We start from the raw sequence: 23774 nt of genomic DNA on the forward strand, positions 1-23774 counted from the left end.
AATTTATGTACGTGCTGTTAAGTCTAAGGTCCAATTTTATTCTTTTGCATGTGCCCATCCAGTTTTCCCAGCACTGTTGAAAAGTCTCTCCCTTCCCCGTTGAATGCCTGCATTAACATATAAGCATTTACAATCGATTTTGGCGAATTCCAATTTTATCTCCGTTAAAAGAATTCCATTCTTCTCATCAGTATACTTGTATTATATATTCAATCGTTATTACTATATCTTTAGTTTCGTCAATATAAAATTGGGGAAGGGGCGGAATTTCAGGACTGAGGAGAGCGACGACTTGTGTGGTCACCTAGGGGACCGCGCGGCGCCCCTCGCTGGAGCGTCTGATCGTCAAGGGCTCTCTGGGAGGGTCCTGGGTCCTCTCTGAAGGCGCAGTTCTGCGAGGCCGGGAGTGGGGGCCGGGGACCGGGTAGTCAGCGCGGCCCTGGTGAGAAGCCTACCGGGGGGAGCGGGTGGGAGTTCCCAGCCGGGTCTGTGGGAAGAGGTCGGGCCCCGGCACCGCCGGCGCATGCGTATCGCCGAGCCGGAGCCAGCGCGGCGCGGCCGCCATTGCTGGGAGGCTTTCGTCAGAGCCTGGCTGGCCCCGGCGGCTGGTCCAGCCCCAGGGGCCCCGTCACTGGGCGTCATTGGCTCAGGCATCAGGGCCCTCATCACCTTCTCCCGCCTCGGTCGGGACGGGCGGCGGCGGCTGCGGCGTCAGGGGGCGGAGCCGCCCGGGGCGCCCTTTGTCTGTGCAGGCGGGTGAGTGCGGCGCCAGCGGGCGGGTGGCTGGCGAGGGGGCAGGGCGGGCGGGGGTCACGGGGCGGGGAGCCCTCGACTCCGAGCCCCCCAGGCGGCGCCCTCCGGCTTCTCGGACCCCCTGTTCCCCTTTCATGGGAAGGCCTTCCCATTCCCAAGATTACAAACCTATTTTCCTCTAATATTTTCTGCAATTTATTTTTGTATAGGCGTGGGTGGGTATCATTTTTGGAAAATTTTTCCCATTTCAAGAGTATTAAAAGATTCACCTTTATTTTCGTCTAATGCTTTTAAAGGATTAAAAAAAAATTTTTTTTTTACATTTTAACCTATTGGATATTAAATTTGTGATAACCTGTAAGATAGAAAAATGCCTTTTCCCCGGTCATCTTGGCGTCATCTCTTTCCCACTGAATTGAAATGACACTTATCTATTCTACAGACGTTTGTATACTCACATCTGTTTCTAGCCTGTTACACTGCTCTCACAGTTTCTGCACTGATACCATTTTCTTTTAATATAAAATGTTTTAATATGTGGCAGAGCAGATCCCCTTAATTGTGTCTTTTGATTTAATGAACTTTGTTTCTTTTACTTACTTTGAATTGTGGGAAATATTAAAGGTACAAAAATTACCATTTTCCAAGAGACAGAATTGATCATGGCACTTAGTAGGTGCTCTTATTAAATGGAGAATATTGAAAGTCACTCTGTTGCTGAAAACTTTTGTATACTTCCCTGATGCCATCAGGATAATGTTTTAGTTTCTTAGCAGTGACCTCAAAGCCCTTTTCTTCCAAGGGGCAAGCATATTTTAAATTCATGGCCGCAGTCACCATCTGCAGTGATTTTGCTTGCTCCTTGGAAGAAAAACTATGACAAACCTATATAGCATATTAAAGAGCAGAGACATTACTTTGCCAACAAAGGTCGGTGTAGTCAAAGCTGTAGTTTTCCAGTAGTCATGTATGAACGTGAGAGGTGGACTATAAAGAAAGCTGAGCACTGAAGATTTGATGCTTTTGAACTGTGATGTTGAAGACTCTTGAGAGTCCCTTGGACTGCAAGGAGATCAAACTAGTCAATCCTAAAGGAAATCAACCCTGAATATTCATTGGAAGGACTGATGCTGAAGCTGAAGCTCCAATATTTTGGCCACTCGGAAGGAGATCAGCCCTGGGATTTCTTTGGAGGGAATGATGCTGAAGCTGAAGCTCCAGTACTTTGGCCACCTCATGCGAAGAGTTGACTCATTGGAAAAGACTGTGATGCTGGGAGGGATTGGGGGCAGGAGGAGAAGGGGACGACAGAGGATGAGATGGCTGGATGGCATCACTGACTCGATGGACAGGAGTCTGAGTGAACTCCGGGAGTTGGTGATGGACAGGGAGGCCTGGTGTGCTGCGATTCATGGGGTCTCGAAGAGTCGGACACGACTGAGTGACTGAACTGAACTGAACTGATGCAAAGAGCCAACTCATTGGAAAATACCCTGATACTGGGAAAGATTGAAGGCAGGAGGAGAAGAAGACTATAGAGGACAGAATGGTTAGATGGCATCCCCAATTTGATGGACTTGAGTTTGAGCAAACTCCGAGAATTCGTGAAGGACAGGGAAACCTGGCATGCTACAGTCCATGGGGTTGCAGAGTTGGTCATGACTGAGCGACTGAACAACAACAAAGCCCTTTATGACCTTAATATTGCATACTGCTTTGCCTTCCGTCCTTGCACTTTATGTTGTAGGCATACCAAACTGCCAGGACAGGACTCAAAACCCTCTGGGGAAAATGCATTAATTAAATTATATTAAAATTATATCAGAAAAGCCCATGTGCCAAGTATTTTGAAAAATATTTGCTATATTTGAAAAGAGCAAAGGGCTTAAAATTAGAGACATAAAATACTTGCAACATGTGTTAGAGAAAGTACCGAAATATGTAAAGAGACTTGTTGAAAAAAAAAAAGTGTGGGACTTCTCTGGTGATCCAGTGGCTGAGTCTGCTCTCCCAATGCAGGGGGCCCTAGTTCAACCCCTGATCAGGGAATTAGATCCCACATGCCACAACTAAGACCCAGCACAGACAAATAAATAATAATAATAAAGGTGAAAATCTTAACTTAAAAAAAAAAGTGGACAAAGGATATGCACAGGCAATTTATAGACGAATTACAGCAAATTACAGGAAACCAATAAACAAAAAAAGTGCTTAACCTCATAAGTAATTATAGAATGCAAATGAAGACAAAGATACTTTTCACCATTTAGAGTGGGAAAATATATCAATATTGGTGCTAACAAAGTGTCAAGGCAAATGCAGAGGGGCAGGGCCCTGGTTGTACAATTTAGGAAGTATTTTGAGTGGCAGTATGACTACACCTAGTAAAATGTTAAGTGAGTTCACTCTGTGGCTCAGAAATTCTATTCTAAGATCTGTCCTGCTGAAATACTTGCACAGGTGCACAGGGATGTGTGTACAAAGATGTTCATTACAATATTGTTTGTGGTTTGAGAAAGGGATACCACTTAAATGCTAACTATGAGTGTGGTTAAACGTATTGTGGTAGATCTGTACAGTGTAATATTGTGCTATTATAAAAGTAGAGTAAGGTAGTTTGTTATGAAGTTAATAAAAGGAAAGATCTCTAAGATCAGCATTTCCAAAAGTGTGTTTTATGGAACCCTATTCCCATCAGAAGAGAAGGCAATGTACTCTTGCCTGGAAAATGCAGTACTCTTGGAAAATCCAGTACTCCACTCCAGTACTCTTGCCTGGAAAATCCCATGGACGGAGGAGCCTGGTAGGCTGCAGTCCATGAGGTCACTAAGAGTCGGACATGACTGAGTGACTTCACTTTCACTTTTCACTTTCATGGATTGGAGAAGGAAATGGCAACCCACTCCAGTATTCTTGCCTGGAGAATCCCAGGGACAGGGGAGCCTGGTGGGCTGCCGTCTATGGGGTCGCACAGAGTCGGACTGAAGCGACTGAGCAGCAGCAGCAGCAGCATTCCCATCAGATGCCATAAAAAGTACTCTCAAACTAGCTATGTTTGTGTATAATGTATAATATACTTGAAATATTCCTCATTCCCCTGGGTTCATAGGAGGAGAAACCTGTCTTCCTAACATGGTTAGTGCAGTTTTTGTTGTTGTGAATATATGGTTTTCAGGTGATTGGGTTTGAAACCCCAAGACATTCTTGTAAATTCAACCTGGCTCTTCAGACCATGGGACCTTTTTAGAGTTTTTGCTTGATAAAATAAGGACCTGATCTTAAAGTGCTTTTAAATTATTTTTTGAAAGATCTTCCTATTAGTGAAAACTGGTTGTAAAATGTTAGATTCCTGGCATGTCTTGGCTTGAATGGCTTCTTTCTCTAACAGGGCCGTTCCATTGGAACCATAGTTTCCTTTCTTTCTTCCTATTACTTCTCAGAAATGGTTTTATTCTTTGTTTCTATCAGTAGTTTTTGAGAGGAGTTTTTCAGGTCAACTTTTGTGAACAGAGAACAAATGTATTCTCATGATTATTAACAGATCAATACATTTCATTCTGTTATTGGTACTGGTGAAATGCCTGTTTTTTTCTTCTTTCTGGGGAGAAAACCACTCTATTTGAAAGTCTTTCTGTGGGAAAGGACCACATGTTTTCTGTTCCAAGAAGAGGGTGGGAGAGGACTAAGGCTAAATTTGTTGTAGTTGCTGCCTCTGTATCTCTCTGCTCGTTGAGAAATTCTAAAACTGCTTTTTTGATTGTTTTAATGAATTCCACCTCCTGTGGTGCTCTGTCTTTATCAATGAACAGTGTGTATGTCTCTTTTTAGACTCCATAGGTCTCTAGGGGACCAACACTGCTGGAGTCCTTCTGCTGACTCTGATGCATCTCATTACAGGTGCTCAGCCTGAAATTGTATCTCTCAAGATCTCTGCCGGGAGGCAGATTCAAATATCACAGTGACGTATGTACATGTAGGATTGATGCCTTTAGTGAAAAAAAACAAGAGCAGTGTAATAGCCAACTTCAGCAACCTCCACATCTCAACTCTACATGAACAAGGCAAGATCCTGAGAGTGGCTGCCCTGGGAAGCAGAAATCACTGTCATGGATATCCACTGGCTCCTGACCCTCTCATGAGATCAGGCACCTTTAATACCTGCGACTGGCTGCTGCCTTTAAGGCACTGGAAAATCAGCCTTCGGGGACTGACAGGGCTGCTGAAGCTGTTAGAACTGGTATGTCTCCTGACTGTCGTGCCCGAACAGAATAAGGCTTTGGTGACATTACAACTGAAGGACTGCCAAGAGGTGTAGTCATCCTTGTGGAGGACTGAATCCAGGTACTCAAAAAGGAAGGTGAACATTCTGAGAAATGAAAAGCGTGAAATCTCCTTTCTGTATTGGAAGGGTCATCTTTTTAATAACTTTTAATGTTTATTTTTATTTATTTATTTATTTTTGGCTGTGCTGGGTCTTCCTTTGCTGTGCGCAGGCTTTCTCTAGTTGCAGCGAGCAGGGGCTACTCTCTAGTTGTGGTGTGTGGGCTTCTCATTGTGGTGGCTTCTGTTGTTGCAGAGCAGAGGCTCTACAGTGCACAGGCTTCAGTAGTTGCAGCATGTGGGCTCAGTAGTTGCAGTTCATGGGCTCTAGAGCACAGGCTCAGTAATTGTGGTGCATAGGCTTAGCTGCCCCACAGCATGTGGGATCTTCCTGGATCGAGGATTGAACCTGTGTCTCTTGCATTAACAGGGGGATTCTTTACAAATAAGCCAGTAGGGAAGGCGTAGAAGGATCATCTTTTTTTTGTTGTTTTTAATCATTTTTTAAAATTAATTTATTTTTTAATTGAAGAATAATTGCTTTACAGAATTTTGTTGTTTTCTGTCAGACATCAACATGAATCAGCCATAGATGTACGTATGTCCCTTCCCTCTTGGACCTCCCTCCCATCTCCCTCCCCATCCCACCCCTCTAGGTGATACAGAGCCAATGTTTGAGTTCCCTGAGACTTACAGCAAGTTCCCACTGCCTATCTATTTTACATATGGTAATGTAAGTTTCCATGGTACTCTCTCCATACATCTCACCCTCTCCTTCCCTCTCCCCATGTCCATAAGTCTATTCTCTATGTCTGTTTCTCCACTGCTGCCTTGCAAATAAATTCATCAGTACCATCTTTCTAGATTCCATATATATGTGTTAGTATATGATATTTATCTTTCTGTTTCTGACTTACTTCACTCTGTATAATAGGCTCTAGGTTCATCCACCTCATTAGAACTGACTCAAATGCATTTCTTTTTATGGCTGAGTAATATGCCATTTGTATATGCACCACATATACTTCTTTATCCATTCATCTGTCAATGGACATGTTCTAGCTATTGTAAACAGTGCTGCAATGAACATTGGGGTACATGTTCATTGTACATGTACATGTCTTTTTCAATATTTGTTTCCTCATGGAATATGCCTAGGAGTGGAATAGAAGGATCATCTTAAAGAGAGTAGAGGAGATGCCTGGACTTTGAGTTTAGGGGTGAGTTTATGCTCTTAAAGAGTAAGAATAACTCCTCAACATAAATTCTCTGGATCACATCATCTCAGTGGTTCTCATCTGCCATTTGGAATCATTTGGAGACTTCAGAATTTAAAAATGCTGTTGCCCAGGTTCACCTGAGATTGTTAAATCCAAATCTCAGGGAAGAGGGGCTGAGCACTGGCATCTTTTTAAAATCCCCCCAAATGAGTAGCTAGTGCTAAAAACCAATGAGCACCCCTGAGCTTCCCATATGTCGCAACAAGTGGAGTTGTACCACAGAGGAGAGACAGCCATACTTTAAATTCCTCAGTGTAATAGAGGAACAAGAGTGTCAGAGTTACGTCACCCAGACTTTAGACTTATGTCTTAGAGGGCTTCTGTCTAAACCATCTGCCATCCTGATAGAAGACAAAAGGCGCAAAATTTAGGTGAAGCTTTAATATCATTCCTTGACAAGATTCTTCTCTTCTTTTCTCAGGAATGCCCTCTCAGGATGCTGTACTTTCTCAAGAAGGAAACACAGAGAAGGAAATGAATGTTGGATCACAGACAGTCATGTCTCAGGTAAGTTCAGTTTTGTTTGTTTTTTAATAACTTTATTTTTTGTTTTTTTTTGGGGTGTGTTAGGTCTTTGTTCCTGTGGAGGTTCTTCTCCAGTTGTGGCAAGTGGGACCTACTCTCTAGTTGCAGTGTGCAGGCTGCTCATTGCAATGGCTTCTCTTGTCACAGAGCATGGGCTCTAGGGAACATGGGCTCCGTAGTTGCAGCTCCCAGGCTCTAGAGCACAGGCTCAATAGTTGCGGTGCACAGACTTAGTTGCTCCAAGGCATGTGGGATCTTCCCAGATCAGGAATCAAACCCATGTCTTCAGCATTGGCAGGCTGGTTCTTTACCACGGAGCCACCAGAGAAGCCCCAGGTAAGTTGTTTTCCTCTCCTCTGAAATGACATGGTGGTTCGCAGAATGTAGGTACTTTTATTTTTCAATTCTCAGAAGAACTAAGCTCCCCAAGTCCAGAGCCCTTGAGATTCTTGGGACAGATGTGACATATCTGTATGTGGTGTTTCCCACTCACCTTCCATACCTCTTTATAGCTCTTCTCTCCTTCAGCATTTTTATCAGCTTGTAGATTCATGTCTGTCCTGAATGTTGTAAAGGCAACACAAGAAGCCGTAGACTATCTTTTAATAGTCCATGTGTGCGTGCTCAGTTGTGTCTGACTCTTTGTGACCCCATGGACTGTAGCCCACCACGCTCCTCTGTCCATGGAATTTTCCAGGCAAGAATACTGGAGTGGGTTGCCATTTCCTACTCCAGGGGATCTTCCCAACCCAGAGAGCAAACCCACATCTCCTGCATTTTTTGTATTGGCAGGCGGATTCTTTAAATCACCCTTCCCTTAAACAGCTCACTAGAATTTAAACACTTGCCATTCAGTCTTCAAACAATGGATGATGCCCATGTCACTGACCCCTTGGAGGTAATGGAATTATTAATATACCTGAGGACCTCTGCTGCCACAAATTAATGTGGCAAATTAACGCCACAAATTAAGCCAGCCACAACATCAGTCCTTCCAGTGAATATTCAGGACTGATTTCTTTTAGGATTGACTGATTTGATCTCCTTGCTGTCCAAGGGACTCTCAGGAAAGTCTTCTCAAGCACCACAGTTAGAAGACATCAATTCTTCAGCATTTGACATCCTTTATGGTCCAACTCTCACATCTGTACATGACTATTGGAAAAACCATAGCTTTGACTCTGTGCAGCTTAGTCAGTGAAGTGATGTCTTTGCTTTTTAGTATGGTGTCTGGATTTGTCATCGCTTTTCTTCTAAAGAACAAGTGTTGTTTAATAGCATACTCTATAATTTACCCAGTCATCATTTATTGTCTACTTTCCCCTGCTGAAGTTTCATAAAGGAAGAGAATTTTAGTCTCTCGTTCACTAGTATATCTCAAGCCCTATAGGTGACCCATAGGAAGCACTGAATAAATATTTGTTGAACAGATAGGAATTTTGCATATGATAAACCATATCTCAACCCAGTGGTGGAAAGATGGTTTATTCAATAATCAATGATATTTCTGTGGAGCCATGTGGAAAAAGGTAAAGTTGAATCCATACCTCATACTTTACATCAGAACAGTCTTCAAACTGATCAAATATTTAAATATGAAAAACTAAGCCACAAAAGTTACACAAGAAAATAATTTGGGAATTCCTTTATAACTTACAACTGAGAATCCAGAATCCGTAAAAGAAAAGACTAATGAGAAAGAGAGAGGGACAGGAGAGAGAGAGAGAGAGAGAGAGAGAGAGAGAGAGAGAGAGCGCTGAGCAAAGGGCAGAAGACAGAAAGGAGAAGATTATTTTTGGAATCATAAAGGACCTCCAGGAGAGTTAGTGGGGCCCTAAAGGACCTTTCACAGGACTTAAAGGATAATAAGGAAAATCTTGTCATGAGCTGAAGAAAAGGGACACTTGAAGAAGGAATTTTGGTCAACATTGTCACCTTCAGTAACAAGAAAAATAGGAACTATACTTAATGGACTCAATGATATATTTAAGGAGATTTTCAGGTAGAAGACTAAAAGTGCCAGGTGTCAGCTTCTGGGTGGTTAAAGTAAAATGTGAGAGGAAAAGATAAACTAGATAAAGAACTGTTACATATAAAGGAAGCAGACAAGAAAAAATGCTCAACCTCGCTAATCATCAGGGAAATGCAAATCAAAACCACAGTGTGCTGTCTCCTCACACCTGTCAGAATGGCTGTCATCAGAAAGAACAGAAATAACAAATTTTGGCGAGGATGTAGAGGAAAGAGAACCTTCATACACTGTAAGTCGCGATGTAAATTGGTGCAGCCACTATGGTAAACAGTATGGAGGTTTCTCAAAAAACTAAGAATAGAACTGTCACATGACCCAGCAGTTCTACTCTTGGGTATATACCCCCCAAAAAACTAAAACACAAATTCAGAAAGATACATGAACCCCAGTGTTCAAAGAGGCATTATTTACAATTGCCAAGACATGGAAGCAACCTCAGTGTCCGTGAAGAGATGAATGGATAAGGATGTGGTGTATGTATACAATGAAATTACTCCTAAGTCATAAAAAAGAATGAAATTTTGCTATTTGCAGCAACATGGATGAACTTGGAGGGCATTATGCTAAGTGACATAAGTCAGAGAAAGACAAATACTGTATGATATCACTTTTATGTGAAATCTGAAAAATACAACAAATTAGTGAATAAAACAGAAAAGAAGCTGACTTGCATATATAGAGACCAAACTAGTGAGAACCACTGGGGAGAGAGAATGGGGAAGGGGCAATGCAAGAAGTAGGAGATTAAGAGGTACAAACTATTATGTATAAAATAAGCTACAAGAATCTACAACACAGGGAATATAGCCAATATTTTATAATAACTATAAATGGAGTATAACCTTTAAAATTCATGAATCACTATGTTGAACACCTGTAACTTAAATAATATTGTACATCAACAGTATTTCAATTTTTTTAAAACATCAAAAATATGTATATAAAGGAGCCAGAAATTACTGAGTTTGAAAATAAAACTGTTTCTCATTCATACCTCTCAACACGTGCCCAGCTCAGCTACATTATAGAATTGCTGTGAATTGCTGTTTACTTGAATGGGAGTGTGTGTGGCAGTTATTTCTATGAGTTTCCCACCACTTTGAGTTTGTGAAGGATAAAGGGTGGGGCCAAATACCTATTTCTTCAGCTCACAGAAAGAAAAATAGAAAGCTTTCAGGGAACCATACCTGAGGAACTATGTTCCAAGAGCCTCATCTGCCTGTGGACCTGGTGTAGATGATAAGATCCCAGACTTCAAATTGATACATCACACGTAGGGGTCTTGAGGAAGATGAGTAAAATTTGCATAAGGAAGGAATGTGAATATTAACCTTCAGAGGGTAAACAGTAGCAGGTTGTATTTTCTGAAAATGGCACAATTTCTCCCATTCCATAGGTTCCTCTTATACTGATTTAACTACTCTTATCAGGAGAGGTGTGATTGTGTTCCTTCCCCTTGGATCTGGCTTGTGACTGTGGTGGAACTGAAGCCACGTGACTCTTGAGGCTGGATGAAGAAAGGTGGTTCTCTTGGGAATTTTGCATTTGGCATCCAGCTACCATGCCATGAGGAAGCCCAGGTAGCCTGTGGACAGGCTTGTATGGAGAGGACCAAAGGCACCTGACTGAGCTCCCAACTTTCAGCCAGCACCAACTTGCCAGCCACATGAATGAGCCTCTTAAAAAGTGAATCTTACAGCCCTAAGTTGGGCCTCCTAGCTGAAACAAAATGGAACAAAGATGAGCTACTCCTGCTGAATCCTGCCCATGTTACAGATTCTGAGAATAAAATAAATGATTGTTACTGGTTTTGAGCTACTAAATATGGAGGTGATTTGTTATACAGCAATAGATAATGACACAATTGATACCACCCCTACAGAAGTCAGCTTGACAATATGTATCAAAATTGCAGATTCATATACTCTTTTGCCAGACATCTTTTGCCAGGCATACATACATATGCCATACATACATATTCTAGAGTTAGACTAATATACATAGCAAAATAGTATACTTTGAAGATAATTCATTGCAGCATGATTTATAGTAACAAGAGAGTAGAAAATAGCTAAAATGTCTGTTAGTAGACTAGTTACGTAAGTTGTGGGATAGTCACACAATACCACACAAGCTGTAAAAAAAAAAGGAGGAAGAAATTATGAACTGATGTGGAGGGATTTCCAGTATAAAGTGTTCAGTGAAAAAAATCAGAAGCAAAAGATTACCTATAATATGCTACTTTGTACAAGAAAGAAGAGGAAACAAAAATATATAAATGTATCAAATGCTTGTTTGAGGGAAAAGAGAAATTGAAAGGATAAACTTGCATCTAATGAGGTTGGTTACTTGTAGGACTTAGGTGGAAAATGGGTGACAAAGAGGGAATGGAGGTGTACAGTATGCAAGGAGGGCTTAAAATTGAAAATAAACAGAAATAAGTGAGCCAAACTGTATTTCAAATTACTGATATAACCACACTGAAAAGGAGTTAACTTTTGAAACGAAATCATTTCTTGTACTCTGTGTCCTCAGACTAAAAGCAAAATAATTCTCAATACTGAACTCTCATTTGTAGGCTTGTTCTGTGCAGAGACATGTTCCCTGGTAGCTCCGCTGGTGAAGAATCCGCCAGCAATGCAGGAGATGCCAGTTCAGTTCTTGGGTCAGGAAAATCCCCTGGAGAAAGGATAGGCTTCCACTCCAATATTCTTGGGCTTCCCTGGTGGCTCAGACTGTGAAGAATCTGCCTGCAATGCTGGAGACCTGGATTCAGTCTCTGGGTTGGAAAGATCCCCTGGAGGAGGGCAAGGCAAACCACTCCAGTATTCTTGCCTGGAGAATCCCCATGAACAGAGTAGCCTGCTGGGCTACAGTCCTTGGGGTTGCAAAGAGTTGACACGACTGAGCAACTAAGCACAGCACATGTGTTAGCAATACCAAAACCACTTTCTTTAAAATCTAGGATTGAGCAAATAAGTAAACACATTGTCCATAATTTTGTTGTTATTGTTTACTCACTCAGTTCAGTTCAATTGTATCTGACTCTTTGCGACCCCATGGACTGCAGCACGCCAGACTTCCCTGTCCATCACCAACTGTCAGAGCTTGCTCAAATTCATGTCCATCAAGTCAGTGATGCCATCCAACTGTCTCATCCTCTGTCATCCCCTTCTCCTCCCACCTTCAATCCCTCCCAGCATCAGGGTCTTTTCCAATGAGTCAGTTCTTCGCATCAGGTGGCCAAAGTATTGGAGTTTCAGCTTCAACATCAGTCCTTCCAATGAATATTCAGGACTGATTTTCTTTAGGATTGACTGGTTGGATCTCCTTGCAGTCCAAGGGACTCTCAAGAGTCTTCTCCAACACCACAGTTCAAAAGCATCAGTTCTTCATCGCTCAGCTTTCTTTATGGTCCAGCTCTCACATCCATACATGACTATTGGAAAAACCATAGCTTTGACTAGATGGGGCCTTCCCTGATAGCTCAGTTGGTAAAGAATCTGCCTGCAATGCAGGAAACCCCAGTTCAACTCCTGCGTTGGGAAGATCTGCTGAAGGGAATGGCCACTCACTCCAGTATTCTTGTCTGGAGAATTCCATGGACTGTATAGTTCATGGGGTTGCAAAGAGTCGGACATGACTGAGTGACTTTCGCTTTTCACTTTGACTAGATGGACCTTTGTCAGCAAAGTAATGTGTCTTGTCATAGCTTTTCTTCCAAGGAGCAAGCATCTTTTAATTTCATGGCTGCAGTCACCATCTGCAGTGATTTTGGAGCCCAAGAAGATAAAGTCTCTCACTGTCTCCATTATTTCCCCATCTATTTGCCATCAAATGATGAGACTGGATGCCATGATCTTAGTTTTTTAAATGTTAAGTTTTAAGCCAGCTTTTTCACTCTCCTCTTTCACTTTCAAGAGGCTCTTTAGTTCTGTTCGCTTTCTGCCATTATGGTGGTGTCATCTGCATATCTGAGATTATTGATATTTTCCCAGCAGTCTTGATTCCAGCTTGTGGTTCGTCCAGCCTGGCATTTCACATGATGTGCTCTGCATATAAGTTGAATAAACAGGGTGACCATACACAGCCTTGACATACTCCTTTCCCAATTTGGAACCAGTCCATTGCTCCATGTCCAGTTCTCACTGTTGCTTCTTGACTTGCATACAGATTTCTCAGGGGGCAAGTAAGGTGGTCTGGTATTCCCATCTCTTGAAGAATTTTCCACAGTTTATTGTGATCCACAGAGTCAAAGGCTTTTGCATAGTCAATGAAGCAAAAGTAGATGTTTTTTTCTGGAATTCTCTTGAAGGGAATTATAAGATAAGAGAGATATGGGTCAGAGAAGGGAATTACAGATATGAGAAGAGAGGATAGAATGAACCTTGCTATGTTGGATTAGATTTAGAGGTATCAGTATGGACCCATGTTTGTTTTTTTTCTAACCAGTTGATCTCTTGACCCATGGGTTTTAATACATATCACTAAACACAGGGTTGTATATAGAGTTGTGTGTGTTTACAGGGTTGGATATGGAGTTGTGTGATGATGAATTCCAGATGTTTTTCTGGAATTCTCTTGCTTTTTCTACGATCCAGTGGATGTTGGCAATTTGATGTTTAGTCGCTCAGTTGTATCCAACTCTTTTATGGCCCCATGGACTTCAGCCCACCAGGCTTCACTGTCCATAGGATTTCCCAGGCAAGAATAATGGAGTGAAATGCTTTGCCCTCCTCCAGGGGATCTTCCCTACCCAGGGATCAAACCCACATCTCCTGCATTACAGGCAGATTCTTTACTGCTGAGCTACCTGGGTAAGACAAGCCAGGAGTCTCATGGTCAGAGAAGGGAATTACAGATATGAGAAGAGAGGATAGAATGAACCCTGCTATGTTGGATTAGATTTAGAGATATCAGTATAGACCCATGGTGTTTTGTTTTTTCTTAACCAGTCACTCTCTTGACCTATGGGTTTTAATAAATATCAGTAAATACTGGGTTGGATATGGAGTAGAGTTGTGTGTGTATACGTACATCATCGTATATATTCCCCTCTCTCCTAGATACGACCCCTGAGAGGGCCTAGACGAAATGGTACTCCAGTAGCACTGGATGCAGCTAGTGCCCAGATCTTGGGGTCTAAGTGCCATTTTTCATTAAAGGGAACAAGGCATAGCACTTAAGGATTTGACCAACAGAGCAGAACACGACAGACTGCCTCCCTGTATCAGCTGGGGAAGCAGAGCAGCTCAGTATTTTACCACTAGAAGGAATCAGGGATCCTTTGTCTACTGCACCACCTTTGACTCTTCCCTTAAGGGCCCCTGTAAAGGAAAAACAAAAAGGTTTCTGGCTGAGCAGGGATATACTTGATGTTTCAGGAATCACTGACATTCCAGGACGTGGCTGTGGACTTCACCAGAGAAGAGTGGGACCAGCTGTACCCTGCTCAGAAGAACCTCTACCGAGATGTGATGCTGGAAAACTATAGGAATCTGGTTGCACTGGGTAAGGAGGGCATCTCTGTAAGTCATGTCTGATTCTTTGGGACCCCATGGACTTTGGCATGCCAGGCTCCCCTGTCCTTTACTATCTCCCAGAGTTTTCTCAAATTCATGTCCATTGAGTCGTTGATGCTGTCTAACCATCTCATCCTCTGTCGCCCCCTTCTCCCTTTCTTTTCAGTCTTTCCCAACATCAGGGTCTTTTCCAGTGAATCAGCTCTTCTCATCAGGTTCCTATAGTATTGGAGCTTCAGCTTCAGCAGTAGCAGTCCTTCCAGTGAATATTCTGGGTTGATTTCCTTTAGGATTGACTGGTTTGATCTCCTTGCAGTCCAAGAGATTCTCAAGAGTCTTCTTCAGCACCACAGTTAGAAAGCATGAGGCCAGGATGGAAGAAAGGCAATCATTTGTGGAGACAAGAGACCTCTGTTTCCTGCTTTGTCCTCTGGTGAAATGTGTTGACTTTGAGATGGGTAGCTTTATTTTGCTGCCTCAGAAGCCTCCCCTTTCCAAATCCAAAGACCCTAAAGATAAAAAAAGTTTGGAAATGAGTTCTGAGATGTTCGTTCCCTGTGTAAAATTCTAAGATACACATTTTCCTCTTGAACAGGGCATCAACTGTATAAGCCAGAGGTGATCACTCAGTTGGAGCAGGAGGAGCAGTGGATGATGGGAAGAGTCAGCCCACCAGACACTCATCCAGGTGAGAAGAGAGCATCTGAGTATTTGTGACTCAGTGAAGGAAAATAGTCACTTTTGAAATACTTAATGGAGTGTGCTCTGAACATCTCCCTCTGGGATTTAAAGGATATCAAGGCATTTTTAATGGGTTTGGTCCTTGGGTTGGGATGATCCCCTGGAGAAGGAAATGGAAACCCACTCCAGTATTCTTGCCTGGGAAGTCTCATGGACAGAGGACCCTGGCGGGCTACAGTCCATGGGGTCCGAAAGAGTTGGACATGACTTAGCAACTAAACAGCAGCCACAGCAGAGGCCTTTTAAAAACTTCAGTTCATATTTGACATTTTTCCAAAGTAGAAATGACTATTTTTTTCCTGATTAAACAGATTTTTATATATATATATATACTTATTATTTTAAAAATTTGCACAACACAAAAATTATTTTGAAAGTTTTAGTTTGTTCATAAATACCTTGATATTGCAAATCTCCACAAAGCACTTTCTATTTTTTTGTTTATACATCATTTCAGGATTCTTTAAATCTTTTTCTTTTCCATACCAAAACCCTCTAACATTTTTACCTATTTTTCATTATTTTTTTTATTTTTATTATCAAACATGTTAAAGTTGTCTAAAATCCGTAGCCTTGGTTCTCAGTCTCTTGTTCACCTTTGTGATAGGATCCCTGTCATACTTATGTTACTAAAATTGTTTTCTTGGAGATTACCACTAACTTCCTTCCAGTCAAGTCCAGTGGCTAAAACAAACCACCATTATCATGTTCTATGATCATGTTGCATTTGACTATGTTGACTTCACTCTTGAAAATTGTCTCGCACCTTGGCTTTCACACCATTCTTGCCTCTTGTAGCCTCTCTCCTGTCTCCCAACCTGTCCTTTTTTTTAATTAATTTATTTTTAATAAATTAGCAAGGGTAAAGCAAGGGTAATTGCTTTAATAAAGCAAGGGTAATTTAATACAACATTGTGTTTCTGCCATTCATCAACATGAATCTGTCATAGCTATCCTACCTGCTCTTTTAAATACCTTCTCTTGCTCTTTATTCTTCTAAAGGCATGTCTTTCTTATGGACTTGGTGTTCATTCTTCAGTACTGTGCTTTTAAGTAGCTTCTCTATGTCATTTTTCCATTTCTACATTTCTAGCCTCAGTATTTCATGTACATTCTTTTCCCAGAGTTTAGATTATATTTTTGTTTATGAATGTCATACTGTCATTTTAATCAAGTATTTCAAATCCTGGACCTATTGATTCTCTACTCCTTTAAACCATGCTACTAAATGAGACTTCTTGACCAAAAAAAAAAAAACCCAAAACCCCAAAATCTTAGCTCCTTTTTGTGGGCATACTGCCTGGTTATATTAGGAAACAGTGGACTGATGGCTACGTGCCAGATACTGAGTCATTAAGCCAGGTTAATGTACCCCATCTTGATTCTTTGCTCAGACACCTTGTTTCATCATTTGGGCTTGGTTTTCTGTCATTCAAACTTGAGCTTTGTGAAGCTGACTCTGACTCAGTTGTCTTTCTTGCTTATAGTGCTCTTGGTTATCTTAGGTAGGAAAACTTACTCCTTTTTCAGCCTCATTGGACCTAAAATTTTAGCCTGACAGGTGGTGCACCCCAGTGCTCTAAACCCTGTTTAGAGGCTGATAATTAAAACACTTTGTCAAGAACCCCTGAGCACTTTTCCTGACAATGATGAGTAACATTATTTTCACAAACCTTCCTATCCTGGAACCTGGAGAATAGGAAACTAAAGAAGGAAAATGAAAAACTCCCTTTTCAGGCAAATTGCCAGTGTAGGTGCCCACACAGAAACCTGAGCTGTTCTTTCCCGCAGGTACATATGCTGCCATGTGAAGGAGCCATACTGTCTCCCATTATGTCCCTGCCCAAAGACTCCCAACTCGAGAAAATAATTACTACACTCAAGAAAATTTCCAGGTAATTCCCTGGCAGTTCAGTGGTTAGGACTCAGTGCTTTCACTGACAGGGCCCAGGTTCAGTCCCTGGTTTGGAATTTAAGATCCTGCAAGGTGTGCAGCATGGCCAGAATAGAAAAGAAATTTCTAGACTTCATTATCAACTGTACCTGTGTGGTCAAGGCTTTTGGTCCACAGATGAGGTTGAATAAGTGGTTTCTTTGTATCCTCCTTGTCAGGGCAGGCAGCCTAGCAGTGCCCTCCAAGGAGACTGCTTACATTTTTGCATTTTCCTGTGAGACACAATCAATTGTTTCTCTTATAAGGATGTGGTAAAATGTTTCTGTTGATGGAGGAACTGAGATAGAATGATCTGGCTTGTGCAGCCTCATTCTGATTTGCCCTCTGGGGTATTGCTTGTCTCATTGTCTTCTACATTAGCTGATGTCTATTTAATATCTAGAAATTCTCTTCCTAGCTAAGGTGAGACATGTAAAATGTCTGATGGATCTAGCAATGAGAAGGTTAGGAATGATATTAATGAGAGAAGTGACAGGGGAGTAATTAGCAAAACAGTCAGTTTATACATTGCTGAGTAAACAGGAGATTAAAAAAAAAGAAAGTAGAGCTAGTAGTTGGACTTGCCTAACAGTCCAGTGGTTAAGATTCCACACTTCCACTCCAGAGGGTGTGGGTTTGATCCCTGGTCAGGGAACTAAGGTCCCACATGCTGCTGGTACAGCCAAAAACTAAAAAACAGTATAGCCAGTACATATACGGTACTTCTTACAAGAAGCTCAAATGAGAAGGTGAAGCAAAAAAAGAGGGTGACTGCTAGACTAGAAAGAAAGTGAAAGTGAAAGTGGCTCAGTTGTATCCAACTCTTTGCGACCCCATGGACTATACAGTCCATGAAATTCGCCAAGCCTGAATACTGGAGTGGGTAGCCATTCCCTTCTCCAGGCGATCTTCCCACCCCAGGGATTGAACCCAGGTCTCCCACATTGCAGGCAGATTATTTACCAGATGAACCAGGTAGCTAGACTAGAAGGCAGTGTCAAAACAGGATCATTCTAAGCAGGAGTGATTCCAGCTTGTTTAAAGTGCTGAATGGAAGGGGTCAGGGAGAGTGTAAGTAGAAAATAGAAAAGATGGGGCAAGGTTCTAAAAAAATGGGAGTAGGATTAAAGACAAGGAAATTAGAGTAACCTCCACTTGCTGCTTGGGCTACAGTTTGTGGGGTTGAAAGGAGTTGGACACAACTCAGCAACTAATACAATACTTGCCACAGCTAAAAAAGCCCACATGCAGCAATGAAGACCCAGCACAGCCAAAAATTTAGTATTAGTTTTATCATTTTAAACAAAAGTTTAAAATAGGAAGAAATACTTTTGAAATAAACAGATAGTGGGCACTGCAATAGAATAATCCACAGGTAAGATTGAGAAGGTTCTGGACTTGGCCCTGTGTTCTCTAAGCAGTCTTTTCTGTCTCCCACCTCTGAGCACAGACTTTGTTCTGATATTTCTTATTCTCCTTTCCATTTTCTCCCAATTATGTATATTCCTGATGGATCTCTTCTTTTTATGATTACCACTCATATTTTAAAATTTCTCCCTGCTCACTGCTTCTTGTCATCCTCTTATAGTCTTTCCCCTTGTTACATGGCTTTATTTCAAAATTTTCAGTGCCACATTTTCATTGTCTGCACGGCTGTCAGTTTCATTTGGTGATATACTGTGCAACAATTTCTTTTTCAAACAGAAAATACTGAAGTGTTTATATGTTCTGAATTTCTTTTAGATGGGGAGAATAGACCAGAAATTAAAAAATCAAACCATAATATGTCTGATGAAAATCAAACCCATGACATGATAATGGAGAGACTAACAGGAGACAGTTTCTGGTACTCCATCTTAGGTGGACTCTGGGAGTTTGATTACCAGTTAGAATTCAACCAAGAAAACCAGCAGAGATACTTAGGACAAGTATCTTTTACCCACAAAAAGATCACACAGGAGAGAGGCCTTGAATGTAGTAGATTTGGGGAAAACTATAATCTGAACTCAAACCTTCTTATGCAACAGAGAATTCCTTCAATGAAAATACCCCTTAATTCTGACACACAAGGAAATAGCATCAAACGTAATTCAGATCTGATTTACTATCAGGGAAACTATGTAAGAGAGAATCCTTATGAATATAATGAGTGTGGAAAAATCTTCAATCAACATCTTCTTCTTACCAGTCATATTCATACTGAAGGGAAACACAGTGAATGCAGGAAGGCCTTCAGCCAGAACTCATCTCTTACTCAACCTCAGATGGTCCTCACAGGAGAGAAACCCTATAAGTGTGATGAATGTGGGAAAAGATTCAGCCAGAGAATACACCTTATTCAACATCAGAGAATTCACACGGGAGAAAAACCTTTTATATGCAATGAATGTGGGAAAGCCTTCCGTCAACATTCATCCTTTACTCAGCATCTGAGAATTCATACTGGAGAGAAGCCCTATAAATGTAATCAGTGTGGTAAAGCCTTTAGCCGGATCACATCCCTTACTGAACATCATAGACTTCACACTGGAGAAAAACCTTATGAATGTAGTTTTTGTGGGAAAGCCTTCAGCCAGAGGACACATCTTAATCAGCATGAGAGAACTCACACAGGAGAGAAACCTTATAAATGTAATGAATGTGAAAAAGCCTTCAGCCAGAGTGCACACCTTAATCAACATAGGAAAATCCACACTCGGGAGAAATTGTGTGAGTATAATAAATGTGAGAAAACCTTAAGCCACAGTCCTTCCCTTACTCCACAGCACATAACTCAGAATTTTTAGCTTTGTCCTGATGGGGGTAATGGGGGTGGTAAGGAAATCATATGAATATATAAATACAGGAAAATTTGGGCTAGACCTTTTCATCCTGTTCAATATCAGATTATTCATAATGGGGAGAAAGCTTATAAAAAACTTTTAATGCATAGAAACCAAATAAATTTAGACCTTAAATTTAGCATATTCCCAGGAGAAGTTATACGTAGTGAAAATAATTTATTTTATAAACAAGATTATATTAGGAGTCATATTCTAAACTTTTTTTAATGACCAGAAATCCTGTAGGCAATGACCTATCGTTATTCCCTTTGATTTTTATAGCATACAGTTTTTAAATTATATAAACATTAATTAATTGAGGCTATTGTGTAGTATAACCAGTCACATTAACTTGAAATAAACAGAAAAGAGCAATATTTTTCAAACTTAAGTCATTTGTGTATATCCTTTACCAATTTTATCATACTTAATGTTTATTTAATATTTTTCTTTAATAGGACTCAGGGTTTTTAGCCTTGTCCTAGGAAATATTATTTATGGAGATTGTGAGTTTTGTATGCTAATTATATTCTAATTTCCATCAAAATAAATATATAATTTTGAAGTTGAAAATATTCATTGGTATACCATCTATGTCTCCTGTACCATCATTTGAGAAGCCATGTGGTAGGATATGGCAATAATAATATTGTTTTTTAGGAATCCTTGCATTATTTTCATCAAACAGGTCCTGGGATCTCTAAGATGAGTCTTGGAGGAGACTAAGGGTCATATTGGTGACCTTTGAAAAGTGATTCAGAGAAATCTACTTTTTTATCCTGTTACTGTAGTTTTAAATTTCCCTATGGCAAATGTATATTTTTGAATCAAAATTGTTATTTCTGTTACATTTGCAGGTTCAGATAGAGAGGAGGTTTTATTTTATACTGACAGGGACTTTGTAAGAATCCCTTCACCTGTCTGCATCACTGTGGAAGTCAGAAGTAGGGGCTGTACCAGAGGGTAAGCAGTGGTGCCACGCTGAGGCAAAGAACCAGGAAAGAGCCTTATTGGTTTATATAAACAACTAAGGAAGCGTAGGGCCTTCCCAGGTGGCTCAGTGGAAAAGAATCCACCTGCCAATACAAGAGCTGTGGGTTTGATCCCTGGGTTGGGAAGATCCTCTGGAGAAGGAAACCCACTCCAGTATTCTTGCCTGGAGAATTCCATGGAGAGAGGAGCCTGGTGGGCTACATTTCATAGGGTTGCAAAGAGTCAGAGATGATTGAGCACACATGCAAGTAAGTGTTACTAGTTTGTTTAATAATTCACTTTATTTATTGAAGTATATTTATGTACCACCTTTTTCCAAAAGGAATTTAAGGTGGTTAAATTTTATGATCACTGCCTTGTTTGACAGAAATCGCAGTTTGATGTTACAAAGCATTGTAAATATAAACCGTCATAAACCATGAATAGCTACATCTAGTGAGCTGCTTTTTTCTGGGCTTTCTGTTTTTCTCTTGGTCTTCTCAGTCTTGGCTGAAGAAGCCATGAGACCAAGTTGGAACCCAGTCCCCTTGCTTTCTTTTTTTTTCCTTCCGCAGTCCCCTTGCTTTCTCACCTTTCTTCTAACATATCTCCTAGCTAAAGACTTCCCCATTTCTTTATTCCTGTGAAGGACTAGATATCATAGGCCTTAAGTCAAAGCTGGAATGATGTAAATTAAAAAAAAAAATTAAAACTCTAAAAAACAAGAAAGTAATGAAATGATTTCATTTCATTGTGGAAGTTAAACTTTTCAAGTACATTTTTGTCCCACACACCAGTGGATGAAATAGTTAATAAAACCCGGAGATACTGGAGTGAGGGAGGATTTCCAGTAATATCATGTTTAAATACCTTTGTAATGGAGATCAATTTTCAAGACAGATAAGTTCTGAAAATGTCTCTTCACCAAAGGGAGTAACATGTAAGATTTATTTGCCCTAAAGAGGCAGAGTATAGAGCTCTCAGGTTTCAGGAAGAGAGAGTGAGGCAAGATGAAGTCTCAGACAGCAGAGGTATAGGTTAAAAGAAGTAATGATTGATTATGGTTGGTGAAGCCTTTGATCAAAGTATGCAATCAAGAAAAAAAAAACCTGAATAATCCACAAAGAGTGCTAAAGGCTTCAACAGAAGGCAGTGTACCTCACACAGGGAAAGGAGAGCAGTACAGGATTTTCAGAAGATAAGCACAATTTGGACAATTTCAGAAAAGAGGAGTCAGAACTGAAGGAGAGCAGTCAGCCATGGATTTTCACCAATTCTTCATAAAATTAGAATCTATTGCCTATGCTTAGGGTCATAAATGATTATGCTTATATTAACCATACAGTAAACGATGTCATTCTGGTGTGAATTCATTCTCATGTCCTTTGTTATCTTCAACATGTTCTAATTTAAGTGAATCCTAAAAGTATTTATTACATGGAAATTCTAGGGAGTCATAGGAGTGGTTTACTCACTCAGAAATGTAACGTTATGACTTATTTCTGTCTAGGAGGGCAAGATATTACCCTTTTACATATGTTAATTCATTTGGTCCCTCCAACCAAGTGATGTTGCCTTTCTTTTATGAAAAAAGATACTGAAGCTTAGACATGATAATAAGCGATAATTATTCAGAGTTTCTCAGACTGGAATGTCACTAGAACATGGATCATCTTACTCCTAATCCAGTGGATAAAAACAGTGCCTGGAACAGTGTTTTATAGCACTCTGAAAACATTTGATAAATGTATTAAACTTAATAAAATGAATTGCTGCTCAATACCAAAATTTGTATGACTCTCTTTCTCAGAATCTCAGAGTAAAAAGGATTATTGTGTTGATAGATTCTCTTATGTCCAAAGGGCTTAAGGGCTGGGAGAAAAATACTCATTTGGATTTTGATTAATTTTCAATTTATTAATTTAAGAAACCAAATGACATTCCTTAAGTAGCTGACATTCCTCTAATTTATTCATAGATGTGCAAATAATAAATACTTAAGAATTTCTAAAATGAGATATCCTTACTCTTGTAAACACTGATCAGATTTAAATACATCTAAACATTTAATTAAAGTCTCAGACCTAAAATTTCAAATGTTATTAAGTGCCTTAAACACATTAAGAAACAGGTAAGAGGTACCCAGAATATCAAAAATGATTATACCAAAACTAGTTATAAAAATGTCGGACTTCTGCTGGGAGCCGGTGAGAGACATTCCACTCGTGACAAAGGTCATGAGGAAGGAGGCTTGGCATACGCAAAGGCGGGATCGAGCCTCAGGAGTCCCCCGGATATTCTCGAGCATCTACCCCACAAAAACCAGAGTCTGCCTACTTTATTGCTTTGTGCTCTCACCTCTGACTTCACTGGGGGCTGTCCCCCACCACCATCTTGCTCTCTCTGTCAATGAGTTAACTTACAGCTCCAATTAATAAAGTTCCTGGGCAATTAGGAGTGTTTAAATTCAAACCCCTCAGATGGCGCTCTAACTCGCCTGACAAGTTTACCCGGACTCCTACAGCTATGCATACGATTGTTTACAGTCTCCCAGCCTCGAGAGGCATGGGAAGCTTAAGATATTCAAATGGCTTAGAGCCTCTCAGAGAGTTAGAAACTGTCAGAATAAAACTAGTGAAAGATTTCATTGGTGAGCCAATGCTTGTTGCCAAGTTTTCACATCCCCTGAATTGTATCCTTGAATGTGTATTAATTAATATAGTTGGTATGTAGAAAAAATAAGTAGTGGCCTTGGTGTTAGTAACTTTAGACCCTTAAGGTAATAAATTCTTTCCTTTGTTGTAAACCCATTACACATCCGCCTTATAGGAATGCAATTTTATCTTCGGAAGATGGTGCCAAACCTTAAAATAA

At 40.6% G+C, this 23774-nt stretch overlaps 1 protein-coding gene across 3 annotated transcripts; it reads left to right on the forward strand.

Moving 5' to 3' along the window:
• Positions 1 to 363: 363 nt before the first annotated feature.
• Positions 364 to 22680, forward strand: ZNF713 (zinc finger protein 713). 3 transcript variants are annotated; one of them, XM_061401784.1, is made up of 6 exons: positions 579 to 756; positions 4651 to 5094; positions 6775 to 6860; positions 14295 to 14421; positions 15028 to 15120; positions 18850 to 22680. In XM_061401784.1, exons 3-6 carry the CDS (start codon positions 6777 to 6779, stop codon positions 19890 to 19892), a joined length of 1347 nt encoding a protein of 448 aa, XP_061257768.1. In that variant the 5' UTR covers positions 579 to 756; positions 4651 to 5094; positions 6775 to 6776; the 3' UTR covers positions 19893 to 22680. The 3 variants fall into 3 exon arrangements, with proteins under 3 accessions (XP_061257767.1, XP_061257768.1, XP_061257766.1); XM_061401783.1 differs by lacking the exons at positions 579 to 756; positions 4651 to 5094 and adding an exon at positions 364 to 442; XM_061401782.1 differs by lacking the exon at positions 4651 to 5094 and having other exon boundaries at positions 675 to 756.
• The last annotated feature ends 1094 nt before the right edge of the window (positions 22681 to 23774 follow it).

Source organism: Bos javanicus, chromosome 25 (assembly GCF_032452875.1).
Source record: "Bos javanicus breed banteng chromosome 25, ARS-OSU_banteng_1.0, whole genome shotgun sequence".
NCBI classification, from domain to species: domain Eukaryota; kingdom Metazoa; phylum Chordata; class Mammalia; order Artiodactyla; family Bovidae; genus Bos; species Bos javanicus.